We start from the raw sequence: 23,392 nt of genomic DNA, 5'->3' as shown, positions 1-23,392 counted from the left end.
ACATAAGCAATTAGGAAAATTGGAAGTGGCTCTCCTGCCCACCGCAAGAATATGACAGCAGCAGAAATTTGAAAGTGAGGCAGGCTGTATAACCCAGCCACAAAAAATTCATTCCTCCACAAGACCATTCCCAACTCCTCGACCAAGCCATGAACAGTCTTATCAATCCCTTTCTTTATAGAAACAGGATTAGCACAGAGATCTTCAAATTGTGCATGAGAGATCAAGCCCCTGATTATGTACCCAGCAACCACGAATGGAAGTACGGGTACAGCACCATATCCTTCCTATGCAGAGGAGAAATTGGACCAGAACTTGCCAATGCTGCGTCCATTTACCCAAGCTTCCCCCTTACCCATGGTTTGGAGATTTTCCCCTACTGGTTCCAATCCAAGAGGAGCTCTGAAGGTTGTTCTATACCAAATCATCTTTGTGTTGATGGGCAGATTCGCAGATGGCCATTTGTTTTTGGACACAACAGAGTGGGGTTGCTGCTCTTCACCATTCACCCCAAGCTTGGATGTCCACTTGCTCGTTGACAGCACTTGGGCAACTGTGCCTTCAGAGACCATCTTGGCGGGACCACCAGCAATGCTAGTTAAAAACATATCAAAAGCAGTATTGTAGTGGGCCACGAGAGCCTCCAAAATAAAACTGAGTTTGCCATATGCAGGCGCATACTGCTGGTTGGTCATTTTCTCAAACATCGTCTCCGTGGAATGGATAAACTGTGCTGATTTGATGAACTGAGAGGGAGTGTCAAGCCTGTCCCTTCCAAACCCATTCTGATTTATGTATGTGTAGATCAATTTGGATGAGAGCTCTCTGGAGTTGCACTGCATCGCGTTGGCGGTACCACCCTTGAAGCCATAAAGTTTGCTACCCAAGGCATGAACCCGCAAATAAACATAATTGCTGGAAGGAACCTGGTGGCTGCCAGGAGCCTCTCCTCCCGATAAGTTAACTACAATCTGAAATTTTCGTTCCTCTTTGCAGGCTGCTGGAAGAAGGGAGATTGGGCCCAAGTCGGTTTTCCGTTCGGAGGGTGAGAGTGGTAGTGAGAGCGAGGGACGGAACTGTTCCTGCGTGTGAGCAGCAGCCATATGGGGCTGCGCCGCATGGATTTGTTCTGAGACAGAGTCTGGTTGGGAATTTTCCATCATGTGGTTGGTGTCGTGGATAGGCCCTGCCTGTTGAGAAGTTGGACGCCAAAGAGTAGGAGGTAGTGGTGGGGGAAGGGGCTGCTGGACAGCCCTTGGGTTATGCTGTGCTGGACGCGGAGGAGGCATTGGAGGCAGATGGGGAGGTCGCTGGTGGTGCTGGCGGTGCGGGTGAGCAGGAGGGGCAGTGGCCCTTGTCATAAACTCTTCCATCCGAAGAGTAAATTTCTGGAAGGAATTCCGCAACTCCAATAGTTGTAAGCGGACAGTGGCGACAGAGTGTTGTGTCTCCCTTCTGAGTTTGTCTATCTGATTTCTCACATATGTAGGGGAAGAGGAATCGCCTACGGTCGTCCTGTCTGATACCACGTTGTTAAACCCCATTTCCATGGATCAGCCACTAGACGATCTCCTCTTAGTTCCGGATTTGAAGACTTGAGAATAATTGAGCTTACGAAGGGAGCTCACCCTGGACCTCGTTAGGGAAAGGGAGAATCCAACCTTGCTACAACTAATTTGATTAATGCTTGATTACATTCTGACTACCATCCTTCTTATAACATGAAGGGGCCATGACGTTACACTTTCCAAGCCATTCTCTTTCCCAAACCATGACGTTCCCAAACCATACATTTCCCACCATGACGTTTACTCTTTCTAAACCATACACTTCCCAAGCTCTGACTTTTACACTTCCCAAACCCTGACATTTACACTCCCTAGCCATGACGAGGCCCACACTCATAACTCAAAATTACATTAGACCCTGCCCATAACAGGAACATACCATAAATAGCCACTTTGCCACTTCTTGAGCTTGTGGGCTTGAGCCCATCTTCCAACATTCTCCCTCAAGCTGGAGGAGAAAATACATCATAAATACCTAGCTTCCCACCTATATAAGATAGAATTTTGGATGTAACCGGTTTGGTGAGGATATCAGATAATTGCTCTTGAGATGAAACATACTTAAGAGAAATTATTCCTGCTTGAAACTTTTCCCCGTACAAAATGATAATCCACTTCAATATGTTTAGTTCTTTCATGGAAGACTAGTTTTGATATAATGTGAATAGCTGCTTGATTATCATAATGTAGGCCCATAGAGCCTCCTTTATAAAATCCAAATTCGATAGGAAGAGTTTTTATCCATAAAAGTTCACTTACAGTGTGGGCCATAGTTCAGTATTCTGCTTCAGCACTAAATCTTGCAACCACATTTTTCTTTTTCCTTTTCCATGTGACCAAGTTTCCCCCAAAAAGGGTACAATACCTAGACATAGATTTTCTATCATCGGGTGATCCAGCCCAATTTTCATATGAGAAGCCTTCTAATATTGAAGTGACCTTGTTGTTTATATAGCAATCCTCTTCTTAGAGCACCTTTTAAGTATTGTAGCACTCTCTCCAATGCTTGCCAGTGAGTAATTTGTGGTTTGTGCATGAATTGACTTACCACACTCACAACATATGATATATCTGGCCTGGTTACCCTGAGATAGATCAATTTTTCACAAGTCTTTGATATTTACCAGTGTCAACATCTTCTCCTATTGTGGCACACAATTTTTCATTCTCATCCATAGGTGTATCAACTGGTCTACAACCCTTCATTCCTATTTCTTCAAAAAGATCCAAGACGTATTTTCTTTGAGACAATACTATTCCATGCTTTGACAGAAGGACTTCTATACCCAAGAAATATTTGAGCTTAACCAAATTTTTAGTCTTGAACTCTTGACATATCATATTCTTCACTTCTTCCTTACTATGAGCATCATTCCCAATCAAGATAATATTATCAACATACACGGCCAATAATATCTTCCCTTTGATAGTATCTTTAACATATATTGAGTGATCAACTGATCACCTATGAAAGCCAAATCATAGAAGCGCTTGACTGAATTTATCAACCCAGGCCTGAGGGGATTGTTTAATCCCATATAAAGATTTTTTTAACCGGCATACTGTTACCCCCTGGATCTAACACGCGAGGAAGACGATGAATAGGGAGGATTTCTGTGATGTTTTGAGCCTTCAAAGGGAGCTCAACCCTGGACCTCAAAGGGAGAATCCGACCTAGACCTGTGAGAGAGAATCCAACCTGTTTAATTCTAATTTTCTCAATGTTTACCTTGTTTCATTCATCTCACGTCCCTATATAGGGAATTAGGGAAAACATGCCAAATGCCATAATTTTAACAAATTACAAATAAACCCCTAATGAATTGAAATTGCAAATAAACCCCAATCTATCCTCTTCTTTAGCTATCTACTCTAGATGCTATGAAGTTCATAACATTACTCCCCTCCTGGAGAACGAGCTTGCCCTCAAGCTCGAAGATAGGTTGGTTTGCTTTTGCCGACGGCTGAGTCCATGTAAAATGTCAACCGCAGTATCAGCGTCAGCCCGCTGGACTACAAAAGTAGAGCAACCAAGCAGAGGAGCAAATTTTTTTTGTTTCATTCGCCAGTACGTGCTCTCTCTCTACACCAACTATAGTCTAGGCTGTTGCAATGATTGAGCTCCAGATGTGGTACTCGGATGAATCAAGCTTTCTGTACACAAATGCCTGAGTTTTCAAGCGATCTTTTGCAGAATTTGATAGGTGGAGCACTATTTGTGTCAGATATAACTTGCCATTTTCCATAAGCCTATCAAGGAGAATGTGGTCAGCACCTTTGCATGGGAGAAAGATCTGTATCAGCATCAACGTGTCCAAGTTAATCTCCTGCAGCTGTGTTGTTTCAGCCAACTCACATTACTGTGTGAAAACATTGGCTCGATCAGCCATTGTAACCTTTATAGATTGCACTACTCGGACATATTCCTTCAAAATTCATTAGCAGATTATGGGCCTCCTCTAGGAGTTTCAATGATAACACTTCTGATTTTGACCCAAGCTCAGAAAATGCTTTCCCAAGGGAATCTCCTTCACAAGCACCCAAGAGCATGACTGTCTTCCCAAAGTCCAATAGAGATTGTCCCATCTCTTTGTGTCTCTTGACCAGTCGAAAGGCTTGTTGTGGGGCAGCAGCGAAATGATCCTCAAGCTCAAATATATAGGGTGTCAGTTTGTCATATTGAGGATTGGACTCTTCAACAAGGGTTGCTTGTCCAAGAACTACAGCACTAACCTTAGGTTGAACATCCTCGAAAACCTGCATTAAAGCAGAGGGCTTCTGCTTAAAAATACCCAACGCTACAGATCTTGCTCTCACCAAGCCTTCACTGAGCCCATTATGAAGAGCATTAGCATCATGTGGGCTGGTTCCAACCAAAGTCATACGTGAATGCCTCATTGTCGTTAGTGTTAGGGCCACGTGCTCCATCCAAATGCCATACAAGGCGAGAGAGACATAAACATGTTCTTTAGTTGGTTGAAGAAAGAAAAACTCATCTATAACTTGTTCAATGAAATCGTCCCCCTGCAGAAAGTGGACAAATAAACAGCCTAGTGACCAAACATCTGAGCCAAAACCAATGGAATGGCCAGAATGGTGGACTACTAGTGCATCTGGACTACCAAAAAGAACCACACCAAGTATGTATTGGGTATGACGAAGCTCTGAATCTCCAAGAAGAAAAACTGGAGGGAGCATTGGAGCAAGAACCGTTGGGGTAAGTGTGTGGCATCTTTCAAAAACTAATACATCAAGAACAACATTATGGGATCTGAATGGTGGTTGGCAGTTAGAGAGATCCTTCATTTCCCTCAGAAACTGAGTAACCTGCCCAGGAAAACTAGCCCTTCCGTACAATTTCATGATCAAAATAAGTATAGACTCTTTGAATGGGATCTCTTCCTCTTTCATTTGACCCAGCAGTGCAGGTATTGCTGTGAACTCTGCATATGCCAGAGGGAAGATATAATTCCCGTTCGCAAGCCCGAGGCCATAGTACATAATGACAGTCAAATCTCCTTCCCATTCTGGAGCAAATAGCTTGGCAATGCCCCCCAGTGGAAACCCAAGTGCTAGAACCTGACAACATCTATACTTTACTTCCATTTCCAAAAGATGAGCAAGCTTTACTGTAAAAGTGCCTCCATAAGTGCTAATAAGATCCTTCAACCTCAATAGAGGTGCATTGTGAGGGTTCGCTTGGCTAACAATAAAATGGTGTACATGAAACAACTCCTACAACTGCATCATAGGCAGGTCAATCTCCAGACTCCCATCCCTCCACCGCTGAACGGAAGTGTCGGACCCCTCATCAAGACCCACAAGAAAGGGAGGATGAGATGGAACAAGTTCTCCGCTTCTATCCTTAGCCATTAGTGCCCGAGTCTCAAAGAGACCAGGAAAAGTATATGAGGCTGTTACAACACTCCATATAAGAACGTGAGGTGATGTTAAGTAATTAAGACATCTCGGGGGCTTATGTTCTCTTGAAGAACAAACAGTGAACCCCAAAATCCGCCCCATCATATCATAAGCCTCTGGAAATGTTAAGTTACTGGTGAGATGCCTCAAAAACCTCTGGAGATGCCTGATATCATGAACTGCCCCATTCATCAAAATTCTCTTAACAACTGGAAAAATCCCACCAAGTTGATCAAAGAATTGCAAATAATGCCAATTATCTTCAAACAAGGTTGCAAGTTCAAGCCATGACCTAGTTGCAACAATTGCACACATGATATATCCCACACTGGACCCTGCAATTATCCTGGACAAGAGATTGTTCTCCACCAATGTTTTCACAACACCAATATGAAAAGCACCCAATGGCACATCAAATGCAAGCACCTGCTCTGGTGAAAAAAAATTGTTGACAGAAGGCATTGGTAAGGCCCTTTGCTGCTTGAAGTGGAAGATGGCCACAATTCCCAAAAAAATTAATGACTCGCATTGGCTTTGCCAACCAGCCAACAACATGACATTGAGGCATTATGTCGAACAACTCCCCAGCATTTGGGGCCCCCTTTAAGCTTGGAAAAAGGTCATAGAGACAAAAAATGTGTTGGCATTGCAGAGGTGTACCCCAAATGACGGTGAAGTGGGTTCCCCGTGGAACTGTCGAGAGCTAGAATGGGAGGGCCAGCTAGTGGCCGGAAGTTAAATCCCACCGAACATGTTTCTGACATCGCCGATGGAGCCTCTTCCGTCTCCGGTGGCGAAGGGCAGCCCTTTGGGGCTTCGTCGCTTGTATCCCAATCAGAATAGTCGCCAGAAGATATTCCTTTTGCAGATCGGGATGGGGTTCCGCTCGCCGTGAGTCGTGTTGGTGTGCTTTCGGATTTGAGATCTCCCCCAATTTGACCAACGCCGACGATGTGGTAGCCGAAAACCCCTCCGATTTTCACAAATCTTCGTCGCTGTTCAACTTTGAAATTCTGTGAGCGAAAATCTTCATTTGTGGTGATGCAAAGCCTCTCTACCCCTCCGGATCTGAGATTGACCCCAAATCCTCCGCAGAGTCTTCGGCTGGTAGACGGGACGAAGTGATTACTTTCTCACCCATTTTCCCATCGGAGACAGCTTCTCCAATGAATGCCTCTCGATACTTCATTGTTAGCCAATACTTCACCCAGGCATCATGCCATTTCTGTATCACTTCCACTACAAAGTCATTTGCAGCCATTTCACGGACTTGTCTGTGCGTCGCCAACCATGGGTCTTCGTGGCCCATCTTGTTCAAGCTCTGATACCAAGATGTTAATCCTCAGATCTAACACACGATGAAGACGATGAATAGGGAGGATTGTTGTGATGTTTTGAGCCTTCGAAGGGAGCTCAACCCTGGGCCTCAAAGGGAGAATCCGACCTAGACCTCTGAGGGAGAATCCAACCTGTTTAATTCTAATTTTCTCAATGTTTACCTTGTTTCATTCATCTCAAATCCCTATATAGGGAATTAGGGAAAACATGTCAAAGGCCATAAGTTCAACAAATTACAAATAAACCCCTAATGAATTGAAATTGCAAATAACCCCTAATGAATTGAAATTGCAAATAAACCCCAATCTATCCTCTTCTTCAACTATCCACTCTAGATGCTATGGAGTCCATAACACATACGGATTCCCCCTCAACCACATATCTTGGTCATTAGACCATATAAATTTCTTCACGTATATCTACATTTAAAAATGCATTTTTTACATCGAGTTGATATAATGGCCAGGATGAGTACTAGAAATAGAGAGGATGATACGTACTGAGTTCATTTTTGAAACTGGAGAGAAAATCTCTTCATAATCTTTACCATAGCACTGAGTATAACCTTTTGCAACAAGGCATGCTTTAAGGTGAGAAACCGACCCATCTGGGTTGTGTTTCACCGAAAAAACCCATTTGCAACCAACCGATCTTTTCCCTTTTGGGAGCAATGCCAATGTCCATGTTTGATTTTCATATAATGCATGGATTTCTTCATCCATAACCACCTTCCATCATGGATTTTTCAAGGCCTCCTATTAGGATTGTGGTATGGAAACAGACGAAAGAGAAGCAAGAAACTGAACACACTCAGAAGATAAGCGATGAGAAGACACTAATTTGGCAATTGGATGAGACTTAGTATAAGAGTGGGTTTTCTTTCGTAACGCAATAGGCCGAGTATCAAATTCTGGCCCAAACATAGGAGGAGGAGAAAGACTTACCTTAGGTGGATAAGACAACTCCATAGGTGAGGGGACGGCCGGTGCTTCAGGAGGGGGGGGGGGGTGAGTAATATCTTCATTAAATGGCACAAGCGGGAATAGAGTGGTAGGAGGAAATGTAAACCCTGGAGAAGCCTCATGTGAGGAGTAGAAAGAAGTGACTTCAAAGAAAGTCACATCCCGAGATACCATTGTAACCATATTTTGGAATTCATATAAGTTAGAAGTTATATTAGTGTTAGTTGTTTAGATATTTACTTGTATATAGGTTAATAAGGTTGGAATGTAATTAAGCCCATGGTCTGTCTTGTACTTAACCTAACACTTAACCTAACCCTATGTTTAAATAGAAGAGAAAGAAAGGGGAAGATGATCTTCCATTTTTCAGCCTCTCTCTTGTCTTACTTTTAATGAGAAACTCAGAGCGTGGAGCTCTCATTCTTGGCTGTTCCGTCAGCCTTCTTTGGTGGTCGTTGCTACTCTCTCCAGCAACGCAGATCGGAGGTTCTCAGTAGCCTCTATTCAACTTGAATACATTAACATGGTATCAGAACTACTCTTATTATTTTTCATTTCATTCAAACGTGATTAGATTTATTATAAGAGGTAGCGTCTTCTGGTTCTTCCTAGAATCATTTTTTTTCGTGATTGTCTTCTGGTCCTTTTCTCTTGGTTCTCCACTCTGCTCAGCAAGCACCAACCCCATGGAGTTTCCATTTTTGGATGACGGTTGTTTCCATTGTTTCTAGACGAAGGTTTCTGCCATTTCTGGACAAAGGTTTCTGCCATTTCTGGACAAAGGTTTTTGCCATTTCTGGATGAAGGTTTCTGCCATTTTTGGACGATGATTGTTTCTGCCATGTCTGGATGACGGTTGCTCAGCAAGCACCAACATGGATGGTTGTTTTTGCCATACGTATATTTGCTTTGCTGTTGTCCAGCTGTTTGGAAACCAGCTTCGCGAGGAAGAAGGAAACGCTCCACTAGACGGTTGTTTCCACTTTTCGGGAAGATTTTCATTGCTTCTCCAGGATCTCCTACTGAGAGTTCCATCCAAGATCTTCTGTTTCTACTCAGTGTCCGATACCCAAAGAAGACGAAGGCACTGTTCGTCATGAGAAGAAAGACGACACTGTTGAAATTAAACTTTCCCTATAAGTTAGGAAAATTTAATTGAGTGCCCGGCCAAGGCCAGTTCAACCCTGACCAGCCCATGCCTGTTCAACCCGTGTCAGTTCAACCTAGACTAGCTAGTCCGACCTGGACTAGCTGAGTTAATCAACCCGAGCTTGTGCACCAGTATTCCTATTCAACCCGAACTGGCCAGCCTGACCCAGACCGGCCGAGTTAATCAACCCAAGCTTCTACACCAGTATACTGAGTTAACTCAAACCAACTCGAACTCAGATTTTGTATTTTGAGTTTGGACTTTGAATTAGCCAATTTCAGCATTTTTTGGTGAGTCAAGGCTTGCATTTCAGCAAAGATTTGGCCTCAGATTGTTGTGTCTCTAGGTGGTTTGCTGTATTTCATCATGTCATTTGACAATGTTGGAAGATAGGCCCCAACTCACACGACCAAGGAAGGCCCACATATCTAAGAGTATTATAAGATGGGCCACATGACCAAGGAAGGCCCACTAGATGGGCCCAAGCACATAAGAAGTAGGACCCACCATGATTACCACGAGTTGGCATCCATATCACATAAATTAGAAGATCAAGAAGGACTCACAAAGGCATCTTTATCTTATGGTCAGGTCCTAGAAGAGTTCTAGTTTGAGTTATGTTTGTCTTTTATCTATATTGAGTTATTTAATTATGTTATGACTTATCTTTAAGTGTTAGAGTTTGGGTGTAATTGGGACAAAGTTAGTTTTATTGTAATTGGACTCTACTACCTTCCTCTATTATACGTAGAGGTTCATGTATTCTGATTATAAGAAGTTATTGAAATCAATTAAGTATTTCTCTTTTATATAAATTCAACATGATATCAGAGCAAGTTTAGTGAGTTGACTTGGTCAACCCATAGAGATAATGATATCCTTTTCTCTAAACCCTAAACCCTAAGTCTAGGTTCGTAGTTATTTTTTTTCGTCCCTACACCCGTAGTTTGCTTTGCATCTTTCACCTCTACATTGAGATTTAAATATTTCAAATTATATATTGATGGAAAGATATTTGATTGTACCTTACAAAGAAAAATAATTTTTTCCAATCAGAGTTATCTACAAAGCTAAATCAGTATTTGAATGAGCGAAGTTCAGACTACAAAAGAGGTCCGAGCAGCCGCTGAAAGCTTAAACTTCCAAGGTATTTTATGCTATAAAAAATGAGACTTTATGTGGATATATATATATATATATATATATCAAAAGAAATATCTATAAGTCTATTCACTTACATATTCAACCAATTTTCAATCAGATTTATCTACATAGATAAATTGATATTTGAAGCAGTGAAAGTCAGATTGAAAAAAAGGTCTAAGTAGCAGCAGAAACCTTCAAATTACGAGATATTCTAGGTTATCAAGAACGAGAATTTATATGGATAATTATATATCAAAATAAATATATGTAAGTCTATTTTATTACCTATTCAAAAAATTCTCTATATGAGGTTTTTATAAGGAGATATTGATCTTGGAAAAGTCAATGGTCATGCTGGAAAAAAGGAGAAACCATGCTTTGTTCGGCTAGATGATAGAGACCGAAATCTATAAGATTATTTATCTTCTAATAATTATATTTTATTCAGAGAAGTATACTTGGATAAAATGTATTTAAGTCTAGTTTCATAAGGAGAAAGTTTCATGTCAATCTGATCTTAAAGATATATTCGCATTGGAAGAATCAAAGGTCAAGCTAGTATTCTGTTGTAGTGAAAAATCAGAATTTATGCCCTTTGTTTTGCGTCACTATTTGAGTTGCTATATCAGAAAAATATCTGACTTCTCCCTGGTTTAAGGGCTTATTACTACATCTATGTTATTTTGGCTTATTGCTGCATCTATGATATTTGGTTCAAGCTAGGATCACTGCCATTACCTACCAGCTTGAGGGGGAGAAGTAGAAGAAGTACAAGAAAGATGTATTTTATTCCATATGTTGTGGATAAGTTTATGTGACCAAAGTATTCAAGAAAGGGGGAACACAAAGGATAAAGCTTATGCATCTAAGAAAAAATATTTATATTGGATTATGATTATTTTATGGGTCCTTCTACAAGGTTTATTATTTTGGTTCATGTTATATGTGTTGCAAGATGGTCGTGTTACATTACAATTGCTACTATTATGTCTCTTTGGATGATACATTATTATTTAAGAAGAGATGGCCTCAATACCTTTTCTCATACCATAATTTATTTGACTTTCAAAAATATCATGATTGGGACGCCATGAGAGTTGGTGCCCGGATTGGGACACCATGGTAAATTTAAATCTAAAATATATCATGGTTGGGATACCGTGAGAGTCGGTGCCCTGATTGAGACACCATTATAAATAAACCCACTATCCCCCTATAATGGCTTTTATTAATCCTACCACTTGAGAGTTTTAGTTCTGTGGAGGGACATGGTGATGGACACTTCAAAGCAATGCCGATAGACACACTACCTACAGAAGATGGAGTGTACCCTACATCTAGCATTAGGATTGGAGTATGGAGCAATGTCTTACTGGCTAGGAGTGATTTTTACTCTCACTTATATTATGCTAGTAGGGCCTCATAGAAGGACACAACAACGTGAGGGGGAGTGTTGGAAGATGAAGGTATATTGGAAGATGTGCCATTTTATACAAAAAGATTTTATACATCATTTGTAGCAAACTTGGAGTTCATGTTGTTCTCTCACCCCCTACTTGAGGGGGAGTGTTGGAAGATAGGCGAAGCCCACACGATCAAGGAAGGCCCACATATCTAAGAGTATTGTAAGATGGGTCACACGACCAAGGAAGGCCCACAAGATGGGCCCAAGCACATAAGAAGTAGGACCCATCATGATTACCACGAGTTGGCATCCTTATCACATAAGTTGGAAGATCAAGAAGAACTCACAAAGGCATCTTTATCTTATGGTCACGTCCTAGAAGAGTTATAGTTTGAGTTATGTTTGCCTTTTATCTATATTGAGTTATTTAATTATGCTAGGACTTATCTTAAGTGTTAGAGTTTGGGTGTAATTGGGACAAAGGTATTTTTATTGTAATTGGACTCTACTACCTTCCTCTATTATAAATAGAGGTTCATGTATTTTGATTATAAGAAGTTAATGAAGTCAATTAAGTATTTCTCTTTTCCATAAATTCAATAGACAAGTTACATTTTTTACCTATTCGTTTCACGCGTAAGAACAACACTACATAGGCATTTCAATTTCGTTTATTTGTCATGGGAAAAGAGCAATGGGGTCATATAGATGGAAGTGATCCAGCACTCGAGAGGCCACAACTTTGTCAAAGTGGATATCCATGGATGCTAGGGTAATGACCTGGATACTTGGCTTTGTTGAGCCACACTTTGTTCTTAGTCTACGGCCCTATAGAAATACTGCTAATATGTGAAATTACCTCCACAAGATTTACAACCAAAACAGCACGACTCGGTGGTTTCAATTGGAGTATGAGATGGCTAATTTCACACAGGGAATCCTCTCCATTGCAGAATACTATTCTGGGTTTCTAAACCTTTGGGTAGACTATGCCAAGATTGTTTATGAGAATGTTCCAGTTCTTGCTCTCTCTGTTGTTCAAGCCGTGCATGAGACAAGCAAGAGAGATCAATTCTTGATGAATCTCCATTCGGAGTTTGAAATTGCACGTTTAAATCTAATGAATCATCATCCTGTATCGCCTTTGGATATCTACTTGAGTGAACTTCTAATTGAGGAATAGAGTATTTCCACTCAAGTAGGCATGGAACATCGGGCTAATATTGCTTCCCCTGTTACTGTGGCCTATGCAGCACAAGGGAGAAATCAGTGTAGGGACATGAAGTTTGTCTAGTGCTTTAATTGTAAATAATTTGGTCATTTTTCTCGGGATTGCTCTAAGAAGTTCTATAAGTACTGCAAGCACATGGGTCATCCTCACTACTTGTCCTATTTGCCCGACAAGGAAGAATGTTATTGCCTATCATGCCTCCACAGATGCTTGTAGTTCTACTGCATTGCCTCGAGCTGTGCCGGTTACTTGGAGTACTATTCCTACAACCCCAGCAAATCCGAGTACACTCGTTCCTGAAATGGTACAACAGATGATCATTTCTGCCCTTTCTACTTTTGGGGTCTCAGGTAAGAATAAAGTCTCTACTTGGCCATGGTTCGTTGACTCCGGAGCTTCTAACCATATGACCAACATTGCTATTTCTCTTTCCAATGTTAGAAAATATGATGGAAATTTGAAAATTAACGCTGCTGATGGCAGCTCTCTGTCTACCAGTTCTGTTGGTGATCTTCCTCCTACCTTAGTTGATGTTTTTGTGTCCCTGATCTCTCCACAAATCTTATTTCTGTTGGTCAGTTGGTTGATAATAATTATAACGTTATGTTCTCTCGATCGGGTTGTGTTGTATAGAATCAAACTTCAGGGAAGATGATTGCGAAGGGGCCTAACATGGGACGACTCTTTCCCCTTCAAGTTTTTCTCTCTACCAGTATTTCTCGTGCTCCTTTACTTTCCTTTGCATGTAATGTTGTTAGTTCTGGAACTAAGATGTGGCATAGACGTCTCGGCCACCCAAACTTTGATGTACTTCTTATCATGTTTAATTCTGGTTTATTAAAAAGTACAACATGTTCTTCGCTTGATCTTTCATTTGCTTGTTCATCATGCAAACTTGGCAAAAGTAAAGTTTTCCCTTTTCCTCATCATGAATCTCATGCATCACACTGTTTTGATATTATTCATAGTAATGTTTGGGGAATTTCTCTTGTTGTTTCTCATGCACATTATAAGTACTTTGTTACTTTTATCAATGACTTTAGCTATTTTACTTGGGTCAACTTCCTACGGGCTAAGTCTGAAGTTTTTTTGTCATATTTAAATGCTTTCTTGCGCTTCTTGAGACTCAATTTTTTGCCAGCATCAAGGTATTGCACTCTGATTCTGGCGGCGAATACATGTCTAATGAGCTTCATGATTTTCTTCAAATCAAAGGTATCATCTCTCAGTGTTCATGTCCTTTGACACTGCAACAAAATGGCATTGCGGAGAGGAAAAATTATCATCTTCTTGATGTGATACAAACTCTTTTACTTGATTCATCTGTTCCTCCTCATTTTTTGTGTGAATCACTATCCACTTCAGTTCATTTAATCAACCACTTTCCATCTCCTACGTTGCATCATGTTTCTCCATTTTTTAAGTTATTTGGTCATTCTCCTTCATATGTAGATCCTCGGAAATTCGATTGTGTTTGTTTTGTGCATCTACATGCTCATGAATGACATAAATTTATAGCCCAATCCATTAAGTATGCTTTTCTTTGTTATGCTATATCTCAAAAAGGCTATGTTTGCTATTATCCCCATGCTCGTCGTATATGTGTTTCTCATAATGTGGTTTTCTTTGAAAGTCAATATTTTTCCCCTCCTGTTGCACTACCATCTGCATCTTTATCTATTCTACCTAGTTTTTATGAGCCCAATTCCACTTCATCTGTGCCTCCTCATGATCCTGACCTAGCGCCTGCTCCTGATCCTCCTCTTGCTCCTACTTCCATCACTCTTTGCCGGTCTACTCGCCCTTCTCACCCCCCTGATAGGTATGCTTTCTCTTCCACTGTCTCTCTTGTGGCTACTTTATCATCTATTTCCATTCCCTCTTGCTACAAATATGCAATGGCACATGAGTGTTGGCAAAAGACAATGCAAACAGAACTTCAAGCTCTTGAGGAGAATCACACTTGGGATGTATTTACTTGCCCCTACTATTAAGCCTCTTGGGAGTAAATGAGTTTTCTCTATAAAGCTTTGGTCGGATGATTCTTTGGATTGGTACAAATCTTGCCTCATATCTCTGGGAAACACATAGGAATATGGGATTGATTATGAGGATACATTTGCTCCAGTTGCCAAGATGACCATGGTTCGTACTATTTTAGCTATATCTGTTTCACTGTCCTGGCATCTGCATCAGATGGATGTGAATAATGTATTTTTGCATGGTGATCTACAAGAAGATATCTACATGAAACTTCCCTATGGTATGACTACTTCTTCTCTTTAGGATGTCTGTAAGCTATGTCATCTTGTATATGGGCATATACAAGCTCCCCAAGCTTGGTTTGAGAAATTTTGTAGTAATATTCTTTTCCAAAAATTTACACAAAGTCAGTATGATTCTTCTCTCTTCTTCCACAAGTTGACATCGGTCATAGTCCTTCTCTTGGTCGATGTGGATGATATTATCCTTACTGGCACTGACTCTGGCCTGATTACTAAGCCCCAATAACTTCTGCATGCCACCTTCCATATGAAAGATATGGGCCAACTCACGTACTTCTTAGATTGGAAGTACATCATTGGGCCAAAGGTATTTTCCTAAATAAGTACAAGTATACTCAAGATATTATTACCTTTGCTGGTTTGGCAGACATTTATTTTGTTGCTACTCCTTTTGGAGGTGAATGTGAAATACATGAAAGATGAAGGGGACCTTCTTGATGATCCTACTCTCTATCTGCGTTTGGTTGGGAGTCTCATCTACTTGACCACAACTAGCCCGGATATCTCCTATGCCATTCATCAGGTTAGTCAATTTATGTCTTCTCCTCGACATCTTCCTCTTGCTGCTGTCCGATGCATAATCCACTATCTTCGAGGTTCTCCTACTCATGGGTTATTCTTTCCTACCGGGTCATCTCTTCAACTTGTTGCATACAGTGATGCTAATTGGGTTGGGTGACCCAATACCCGTCGATCTACTACAGGTTGGTGTATGTTTTTAGGGGATGCCTTGATTTCTTGGAAATGTAAGAAACAAGATCATGTGTCCAAGTCATCTACTGAGGTTGAGTATTATGCCATGTCTACTGTGCGTTCTGAAATTATATGGCTACACAGTCTCCTTGAAGAACTTGAGTTTCCTTAGACTACCTCTACACCTCTTCTTGCGGATAACACTAGTGCGATTCAGATTGCTACCATTCCTGTTTTCCATAAACGCACCAAGCACATTGATGTTGATTGTCATTTTATCCATGATACCGTGGAGCATCGAGTGATATCTCTTCCTTATATCTCTTCGGATCTCCAAGTGGCTCATGTTTTCACCAAAACAATTACTCAACACCGCCATAATTTTTTTGTTGGCAAATTTCTATTGGTTGACTTACCAACATCAATTTGAGGAGGCATGTTACCATATTTTGAAATTCATATAAGTTAGAAGTTATATTAGTGTTAGTTGTTTAGATATTTATATGTATATAGGTTAATAAGGTTGGATTGTAGTTAAGCCCATGGGCTGTCTTGTACTTAACCTAACACTTAACTTAACCTCTTCTATTTTTAAATAGAAGAGAAAGAAAGGGGAAGATGATCTTCAATTTTTCAGCCTCTCTCTCATCTTACTGTGCACGAGAAACTCAGAGCTTGGAGCTCTCATTCTTGGCAGTTCAATCAACCTTCTTTGGTGGTCGTTGTTGCTCTCTCCAGCAACTTAGATCGGAGGATCTCAATAGCTTCAATTCGACTAGAATACATTAATAACCATCAACCTCCGAAGTGTAGGATTATAAAAAATATATCCTTTATGAGTTCGAGATTACCTAAAAAAATGCACCTCAGAGACCAAGGATCAAGTTTACTTTGATGTGGTGAAGTATCATGAACAAAACATGTGCAACCAAATACTTTAAGAGGCAGAGAAAATAGATCTTCACCATGAAACAAAATAAAATACGGAGTTTGATTTCTAAGTATTGATTAAGGTAACCTATTGATGAGAAAGTACATTGTAAGAATAGCATGTGGCCAACAAAAGTAGGGTACCTTCACGGAGTAGAGGAGGCCCCGAACAACTTCAAGGAGGTGATGATTCTTTCTTTCAGCAACACCATTTTGTTGAGGGGTATAGGCATATGATGTTTGATGAAGAAGCCCATTACCCTCACAAAAAAATTTAAACTCATTAGACAAGTATTCCTTAGTATTATCGGATCTAAGGATTTGAAATTTTTTTCCAAATTGTGTTAGAACCATTAGATGAAAGTTTTTAAAAATAGAAATAATTTATGATCATTCTTTAAACAAAAAAAACCAAGTCACTTGGGTAAAATTGTCCACAAAAGTAACAAAATATTGAACCTGAGAAATGTTAGAGACATTTGAAGGGTCCCACACATCATAATGTATTAATACAAATGGAGTAGTATTAGTAGTAGTAAGACGAGGAGAATATGTTTACATGCTTACTTAATTGACATGCCTCACAATTGAAATTAGACAAAGATTTAAGAGATGGAACTAAAGAACAAAATGATGAGGTAGATGGATGACCAAGCTGGTTGTGCCACAGTTGAGCCTCGGATGTAGTGATTGAAGTAGCAGCTACCGGTGGAAGAGTAAAATAGTATGAACCCCTTTTTTCATGGCTGCCACCAATCACCTGTTTCGTACTTAGATCTTGAAATATACATGACGATGGTGACTAGGTGACCAGGTGACAGAACAATTCAATTATTTCGTTAATTGACTAACAGAGAAAATTTAACGGAAATTGAGGAACAAATAACACATATTGGAGAGGAATAGACACGGTAAGAGAGGAGAAACCTTTTCCAAGCACCTTGGTTTGGGAACCATTAGAAATAGTGACAAATTTATGAGGAAGACATGAAGACAATGAATGAAGCTTGAGTTTGTTACCTGACTGTGTTCGGAAGCCCCAAAGTCAATGATCCAAGAGGAAGGGGATGAAGTGGAAGAAAGCATACATGAGGAAATGGTAGTGGCAACAGTAGGGCTTGGAGGAGTAGAGGACTGATCCAATAAGGATTTCAGCTTCTGAATTGCAGCATAGTCTTCTGAAGAAATAGTTACATTTTCGGAATGAGAATCAGTCATATCCTCCATTTTATCAACATTAACTGAGGCTGGATTGGATGTTGCCCAATCAGACTTGCCATGGAGTTTCCAACATGAATCCACAAGGTGGTTCTGATCACAACAGTAGGTACACAATCGAGGCTCAATGCAGGAATGGCTGTTGTGGCCTCCTCTTGTATTTCTACCGCATCCTCGAAATGGGGATGATGTACCCCGATTATCAGAGAACATAGCTGATGGAGTATCAATCAGAGAAGAAGGAGACAAATCAGGAATCCATAACAACGTAGTACTGATGTCATCAAAAGAGGGAAGGGTTGAGGAACTAAGAAGCTGAGTCTTAGCCACCTCTAGATACGACTTAATATTGGTAAGGCAAATTGCCACTGTTAGGGCCTCACACTATTTTTTTTGAACAACAATGTAGGTAGAGTATGGTTGAACAATTTTCCATTCTTGGATAAGGCCATGAAATCGGGCCAGAAACTCATGAATATTATCTCTTTGTTTGGTAGCTAGTATACTTTGGAAAACATCATATACTCTTAACAAGGAGGCGGTACTCGAATAGAGCTTAGCACATTTGTCCCAAATATCCTTGGAAGTTTCCAAGTGGACCACATTGTTAGCAACATGCTCTTCCATGCTGTTAATAAGCCAACTGATAACCATGCTATCATTTTTTTCCCATTTACGGTAGACTTCATCTTCTTCATCAATCGGAGGAGGGATTTTGATAACATGACTGAGAAGGTCACGAGTAATGAGAACCCACCGTACCGATTGTGACCAGCTGAGGTAATTGGAAAGACCTCATAGTGGAATTGTAGTAATTCAGAGTATGTCACTCTTAGTACACATATGTCCACTCTCCATGTTGACGCAAATCAACTTGTGAGGTCAATTGTCAAAGGGGCTCAAATAAAAATTACACAATGTAATTTGAAGCACCCGTAGATCAAATTAGCCACCAAAAATAAGTAGAGAATATTTTCACAAGAATGAGCACCAAATCAAGAAAAAAACTATTGCTTTTGTCAAGTGATAACAAGAACCAGTGACTACTCAACTTCTCTTATATTTATCAAAAAAATAGAGAGCAGAGAATAGATGCAACTCTTATCCTTAATCCAAACTTAACCACAAAACTGAGAGGAACGTTAGACAAGGCCTTTCTTGGCAAACTAAATTCTAACTCATGGGAATACTTCAACACAAAAAAAGATTCAATTTCTGAATTTCAAACATAAAAATAATAGGGATAAGTGAGTGCTGGAATTTCATCAAACATATAACGGTCATCCAACAACATAACACACTCCCATGAGTAATGTTAGATTATAGAATTGATAGCAACATATGCTGGAATCCCATAACAACAATGTTTGATTCTTGTTACATAAAGGTAACTGAATCCAAATAACAAACAATAAAAAACAACCTTTGATCAATCATGTAATTTTGCTACAAGAAGATCAAGACTACAACATCCTTTTAGTCAATGTTTATGGAGATTATCTTGACTTGATGCAAATCAAGAATTCAAGAAGAGGGGAAAAAAATTGAAACCATAAAAGAGAGTATGAAAAAAAAACCAGATTTTACCTATCTCTTCATGGCATAATTCCTTCTATAAACAAATTCTTCAATGGATAACATAACTACTTGAATAGCGATCCTAACCTCCATGCTCTGATACCATGTAGAAGTTAGGACCCCATGAGAATGACTCTACGTTAACATGGAAGAAGAGAGAGAAGAGGGAGAAAGGAAAAGGACGTTAGAGAGGAGAGGTTGGATTAAGGGAATGAGAGAATGCGTCAAGGGAGAAGAGAGGGTGGTTGGACGATTTCTCAAATAGAGGAGAAGGATTGAATGCCTTATCTCTTAGCCAATGCTCTTATTTATAGTGTTACAAAGCCCTTAAGGTTACAACTCAATAGATTAAAAGACATACTACGATAATGTATTTACATCTTCATGCCATCCTTATGGAACATACCATAAATAACCACTTTGCGATTCCTTTGATGTGTGGAGTTTTGTTATGGTCTAGGGTTATATACCTATGCCTTCCACTCCTAATAGGACAGTCTTTTGGGTAGTATTGGCTAGGTGCTTAACATTTAGTATCAGAGCGGTCTTCCACATCGCGAGTTCGAATCCCGGAGGGGGCGACCTAGTGGAGGGGGCAACCTAAGCCAAGGGGGCAACCTAGAGGCCAGATTGAAATTACTGGTAGGCCATAGGAACTTAACCCGGGTCCGGCCAGTGTCGCTAGAGTGGGCCATTGCTAGAGTGGGCCGTCGCTAGAGTAGGTCGTCGCTAGAGTGGACTGCCGTGGTCGTCGACTCGCTAAGGTGGGGTGTGATGTTATGGTCCAGGGTTATATACCTATGTCTTCCACTCCTAACCGGCCGGTCTTTTGGGTAGTATTGGCTAGGTGTTTAACATCTTCTAGCCTTGTGCTTGTGTCTTGTAGAATATAACAACGAAGGAAGAAGGATAATCCGAGATGGACGAATCTTAGGACTCGGTCTAGTAGGATTAAAACAAGTTATCAAAGACCTGAAACACCAAATCAGGATTGAACAACTTGAACTTCAAGAATCTGCTATCTAAGCAATTCTTAGAAGATTTGGTAATCATTCTGCAAGGAGAAATCTACAGAATGACCCAAGAAGAAACCGTATCTCAACCTGTAGACACCGCTTCAACAGGAGAAGCCTCTACAAGTACATACAGAAATCAAGAAAAAACAAAATACTGGTATGTTGTCTTCATAGGAAGAGAAACAAGAATATATAACAGCTGGGAAGAAGCCCAAGCTCAAGTCATAGGATTTCCCGGAAATTCTCACAAAAAATTCCGGACAAAGGACGATGCTGAACAAGCCTGGACAACATCCTGAAATAGATGATCTATAGACAAAAACTTTTAGATCGTTTACAAAGAAAGAGAGATGGCCTTACCTTCACTCTCTTACTAAGAAACATGCTTCAACTAGAAGATGATACTATCTTCGCCATGGAAATGTACTATTTCCATTGAGAAAGGTATACGAATCGCATCCATAGACTACGATGCAAGATCAAAAAAATTAAACAAAAGCTAAACCTCCTAGCTTTGTAAAAATGAATGAATTTTTCTATTTAATGGATATGGAAACTCCATTACCATTAGGCATTCCTGACATCACCGGATGGCTGAAAAACCTAGTGTACTTTGCAACACCTTGCATAGCACCTAGAAAAAAGGATCCAACACCACCTGCTTTTAGGATCGCTTCAAAAGCATCATCCTCCACCGATGATGAAGTTTACGCAGAATATAATACCTTCTGTCGCCAATCGATTTATTATGCTCAAGAGGAAAAACCCTCCTCTAGTAAACAACAAGAGCAACACAACAGTGAACCAGAAGCCTGGGAATCTGATGAAGTTGCAGAAGAAAATACCAAGAAAACAGACTACTCTGCTAAAGACAAAAAGGCAGATGATCTTGGTAAAATATTTCGAATGCTTCGTGGTAGCGACCATTTTGAAGCAGAAACTTCAAGGGTACGAGACACCCACATGGAAGATAGCTTTCAAGATAACTTCCGAAATCGTACTGCGGTTCACCCATATGAACGAGAAATTTTCTCTCACTCCAAAATATCCCTGGGAGGACAAAGGTATTCGACAAAATACACAAATGTCGATCCTTCAAATGCTACTAAGGGACACCAAACCATAGATAGCATAAACCCTTTTGGATTTTACCTCAACTTGGATTGCCCAAGGATGGAGAAAAAGTCCTTAACGATTGGGAAAGAAGCATGAGCAATGCTACAAATATGCATGAATCTTGGAACCAAGAATCAGCATTTAATTTCTTTACCCATGCTTTACAGGGTAATGTAGCTCATTGGTGGGACAACCTTCCCGAAGACCAAAAATGAACTAATACTTAAATATCGATAGCCAATATCTTGAAAGGATTAGTGGCTAAGATATCAAAGGAATTTCTAGGAATACATCCAACCCTAGAAGCCTATAATGAGAGTACTAAACAAAGAAAACGTTTAGAAACTCTTCAGAAATTAAACAAGTTACAAATCTGTAACATTTGTTTTTATGAGAAGTATTACTGCGAGTTTGCAAGTTACTTCTATAAACTACAAAAAGAAGACCAGAAACCTTATCTGTCTATCTTTTATGCAAAATTGCCAGAACCATTTGCACATGTAGCTGAAAAAGACTACGTTACAAAATATTGGCAAAACAATCCAGAGCATGGTACTTTAACCATGGATATTTTCCTAAACATTGATACTTTAGGAAGAAGACATAGATTTGTACAAGACATGTTGGCAAATCTTTGTGAAGCCCAAAAACTACAAAAGAAAAGTAGTAAGGCAAATAAACAAACATTATGTTGTTCAAACTAGAACAAAAATGTAGGAGCTTATGGTTGCAAAACCACCTCCCATAAGCAACGAAAATATCCTAAGAAATTTTAACAGAAAAAATTTAGGATACAAAAAATTTCTACAACCAGGTATACTCCTAAAAAGAGATACTTTAAGAAAAGAACAAATTCTGGCCCTACCACATCCAGTAAAGGGTCAAATGCCACATCCAGTAAAGAGTCAAATGCATACTGCCCAAAGGGGAAAACCCCAAGCAAATGCAAATGCTGGATATGCCAGAAAGAAGGACATTTTGTAAAAGATTGTCCAAATGATAAACAACAACGGTGGTACAGTACTTACATGTTACTAGCCGAAGAAAATGGATTGGAAATCATTCATTACGATGAAATCCAGTCAGAAGATGAAATATATGAACTTCATCTTGAAACTGAGTCCTCTTCCTTGAAAAACTCGGAGAACATGTCGGACTCTTCAGGCACCTTCTCTGAATGAGTATCCACATAAACGCAGAGCATGTCGCATCTGGAAATTCTTATATCACGGTGATGCTTAAACTACCCGGATATATCAAATTCCATATACACGCTCTCGTAGATACAGGAAGTTCATATTGCCTAGCCAGACAAAATCTACTTCCCACGGATCTATGAAAAATACTTGAAGTACCCCTTCAAGTAACCGTTGGCTCTGGAGAGAATATCTCTCTTCTTGCCGAAGCTCGAAACATTCATCTCGACATTGGAGGTGAAAAGTTTATGATTCCAAAACTCATTAGTTTAGGATCAAACATCAACTCAGGACCAGACTTAGTCCTAGGAAATGAATGGCTCATGTTTCATGCCCCTATAGAGCAAATACCAGCCTACTATAAACTTCGTTGTCGCACTCGCACTTGAAGTGAAATCGACAATACTGTTGTATTTGTCTACGCCGTCAAACCTATGGAAGCCTATGCCATTCTGGCAATGGCGATGTCCTCCATCAGGTCTTCAAAAAATGCAGCAAGCGTGGTGATGAGATTCCAACCTTAGAAACTCTGCTCCTTGCTGAGTCCGCTGAGTCCTGTGAATCTGAAGTTCAGCAACTTCTAGAATCCACTTGTTCTGAGAAACCCTTAGAATGGTGGCATAAACAAAAACCATATGC

The 23,392-nt window shown here is 40.1% G+C and overlaps 2 protein-coding genes across 2 annotated transcripts; both read right to left on the bottom strand.

Moving 5' to 3' along the window:
• Positions 1–5,303: 5,303 nt before the first annotated feature.
• On the bottom strand, positions 5,304–5,951 carry LOC137959536 (triacylglycerol lipase SDP1L-like). Its single transcript, XM_068806899.1, has one exon. The coding sequence runs from the start codon at positions 5,949–5,951 to the stop codon at positions 5,304–5,306; it is 648 nt and encodes a 215-aa protein (XP_068663000.1).
• Positions 5,952–17,155: 11,204 nt separating this feature from the next.
• Positions 17,156–19,518, bottom strand: LOC137959535 (uncharacterized). The gene is made up of 5 exons (XM_068806898.1): positions 19,513–19,518; positions 18,971–19,036; positions 17,650–18,231; positions 17,519–17,569; positions 17,156–17,431 (listed from the first exon to the last, which is right to left on the bottom strand). Exons 1-5 carry the CDS (start codon positions 19,516–19,518, stop codon positions 17,156–17,158), a joined length of 981 nt encoding a protein of 326 aa, XP_068662999.1.
• Between the last annotated feature and the right edge of the window lie 3,874 nt (positions 19,519–23,392).

Source organism: Aristolochia californica, unplaced genomic scaffold (assembly GCF_029961685.1).
Source record: "Aristolochia californica isolate CCGP_79_NKW_82.1479 unplaced genomic scaffold, dmAriCali1.0.hap1 SCAF_3, whole genome shotgun sequence".
NCBI lineage: Eukaryota > Viridiplantae > Streptophyta > Magnoliopsida > Piperales > Aristolochiaceae > Aristolochia > Aristolochia californica.
Note: the sequence above shows the minus strand (reverse complement) of the source record. Positions and strands in the feature narration are given on the sequence as shown.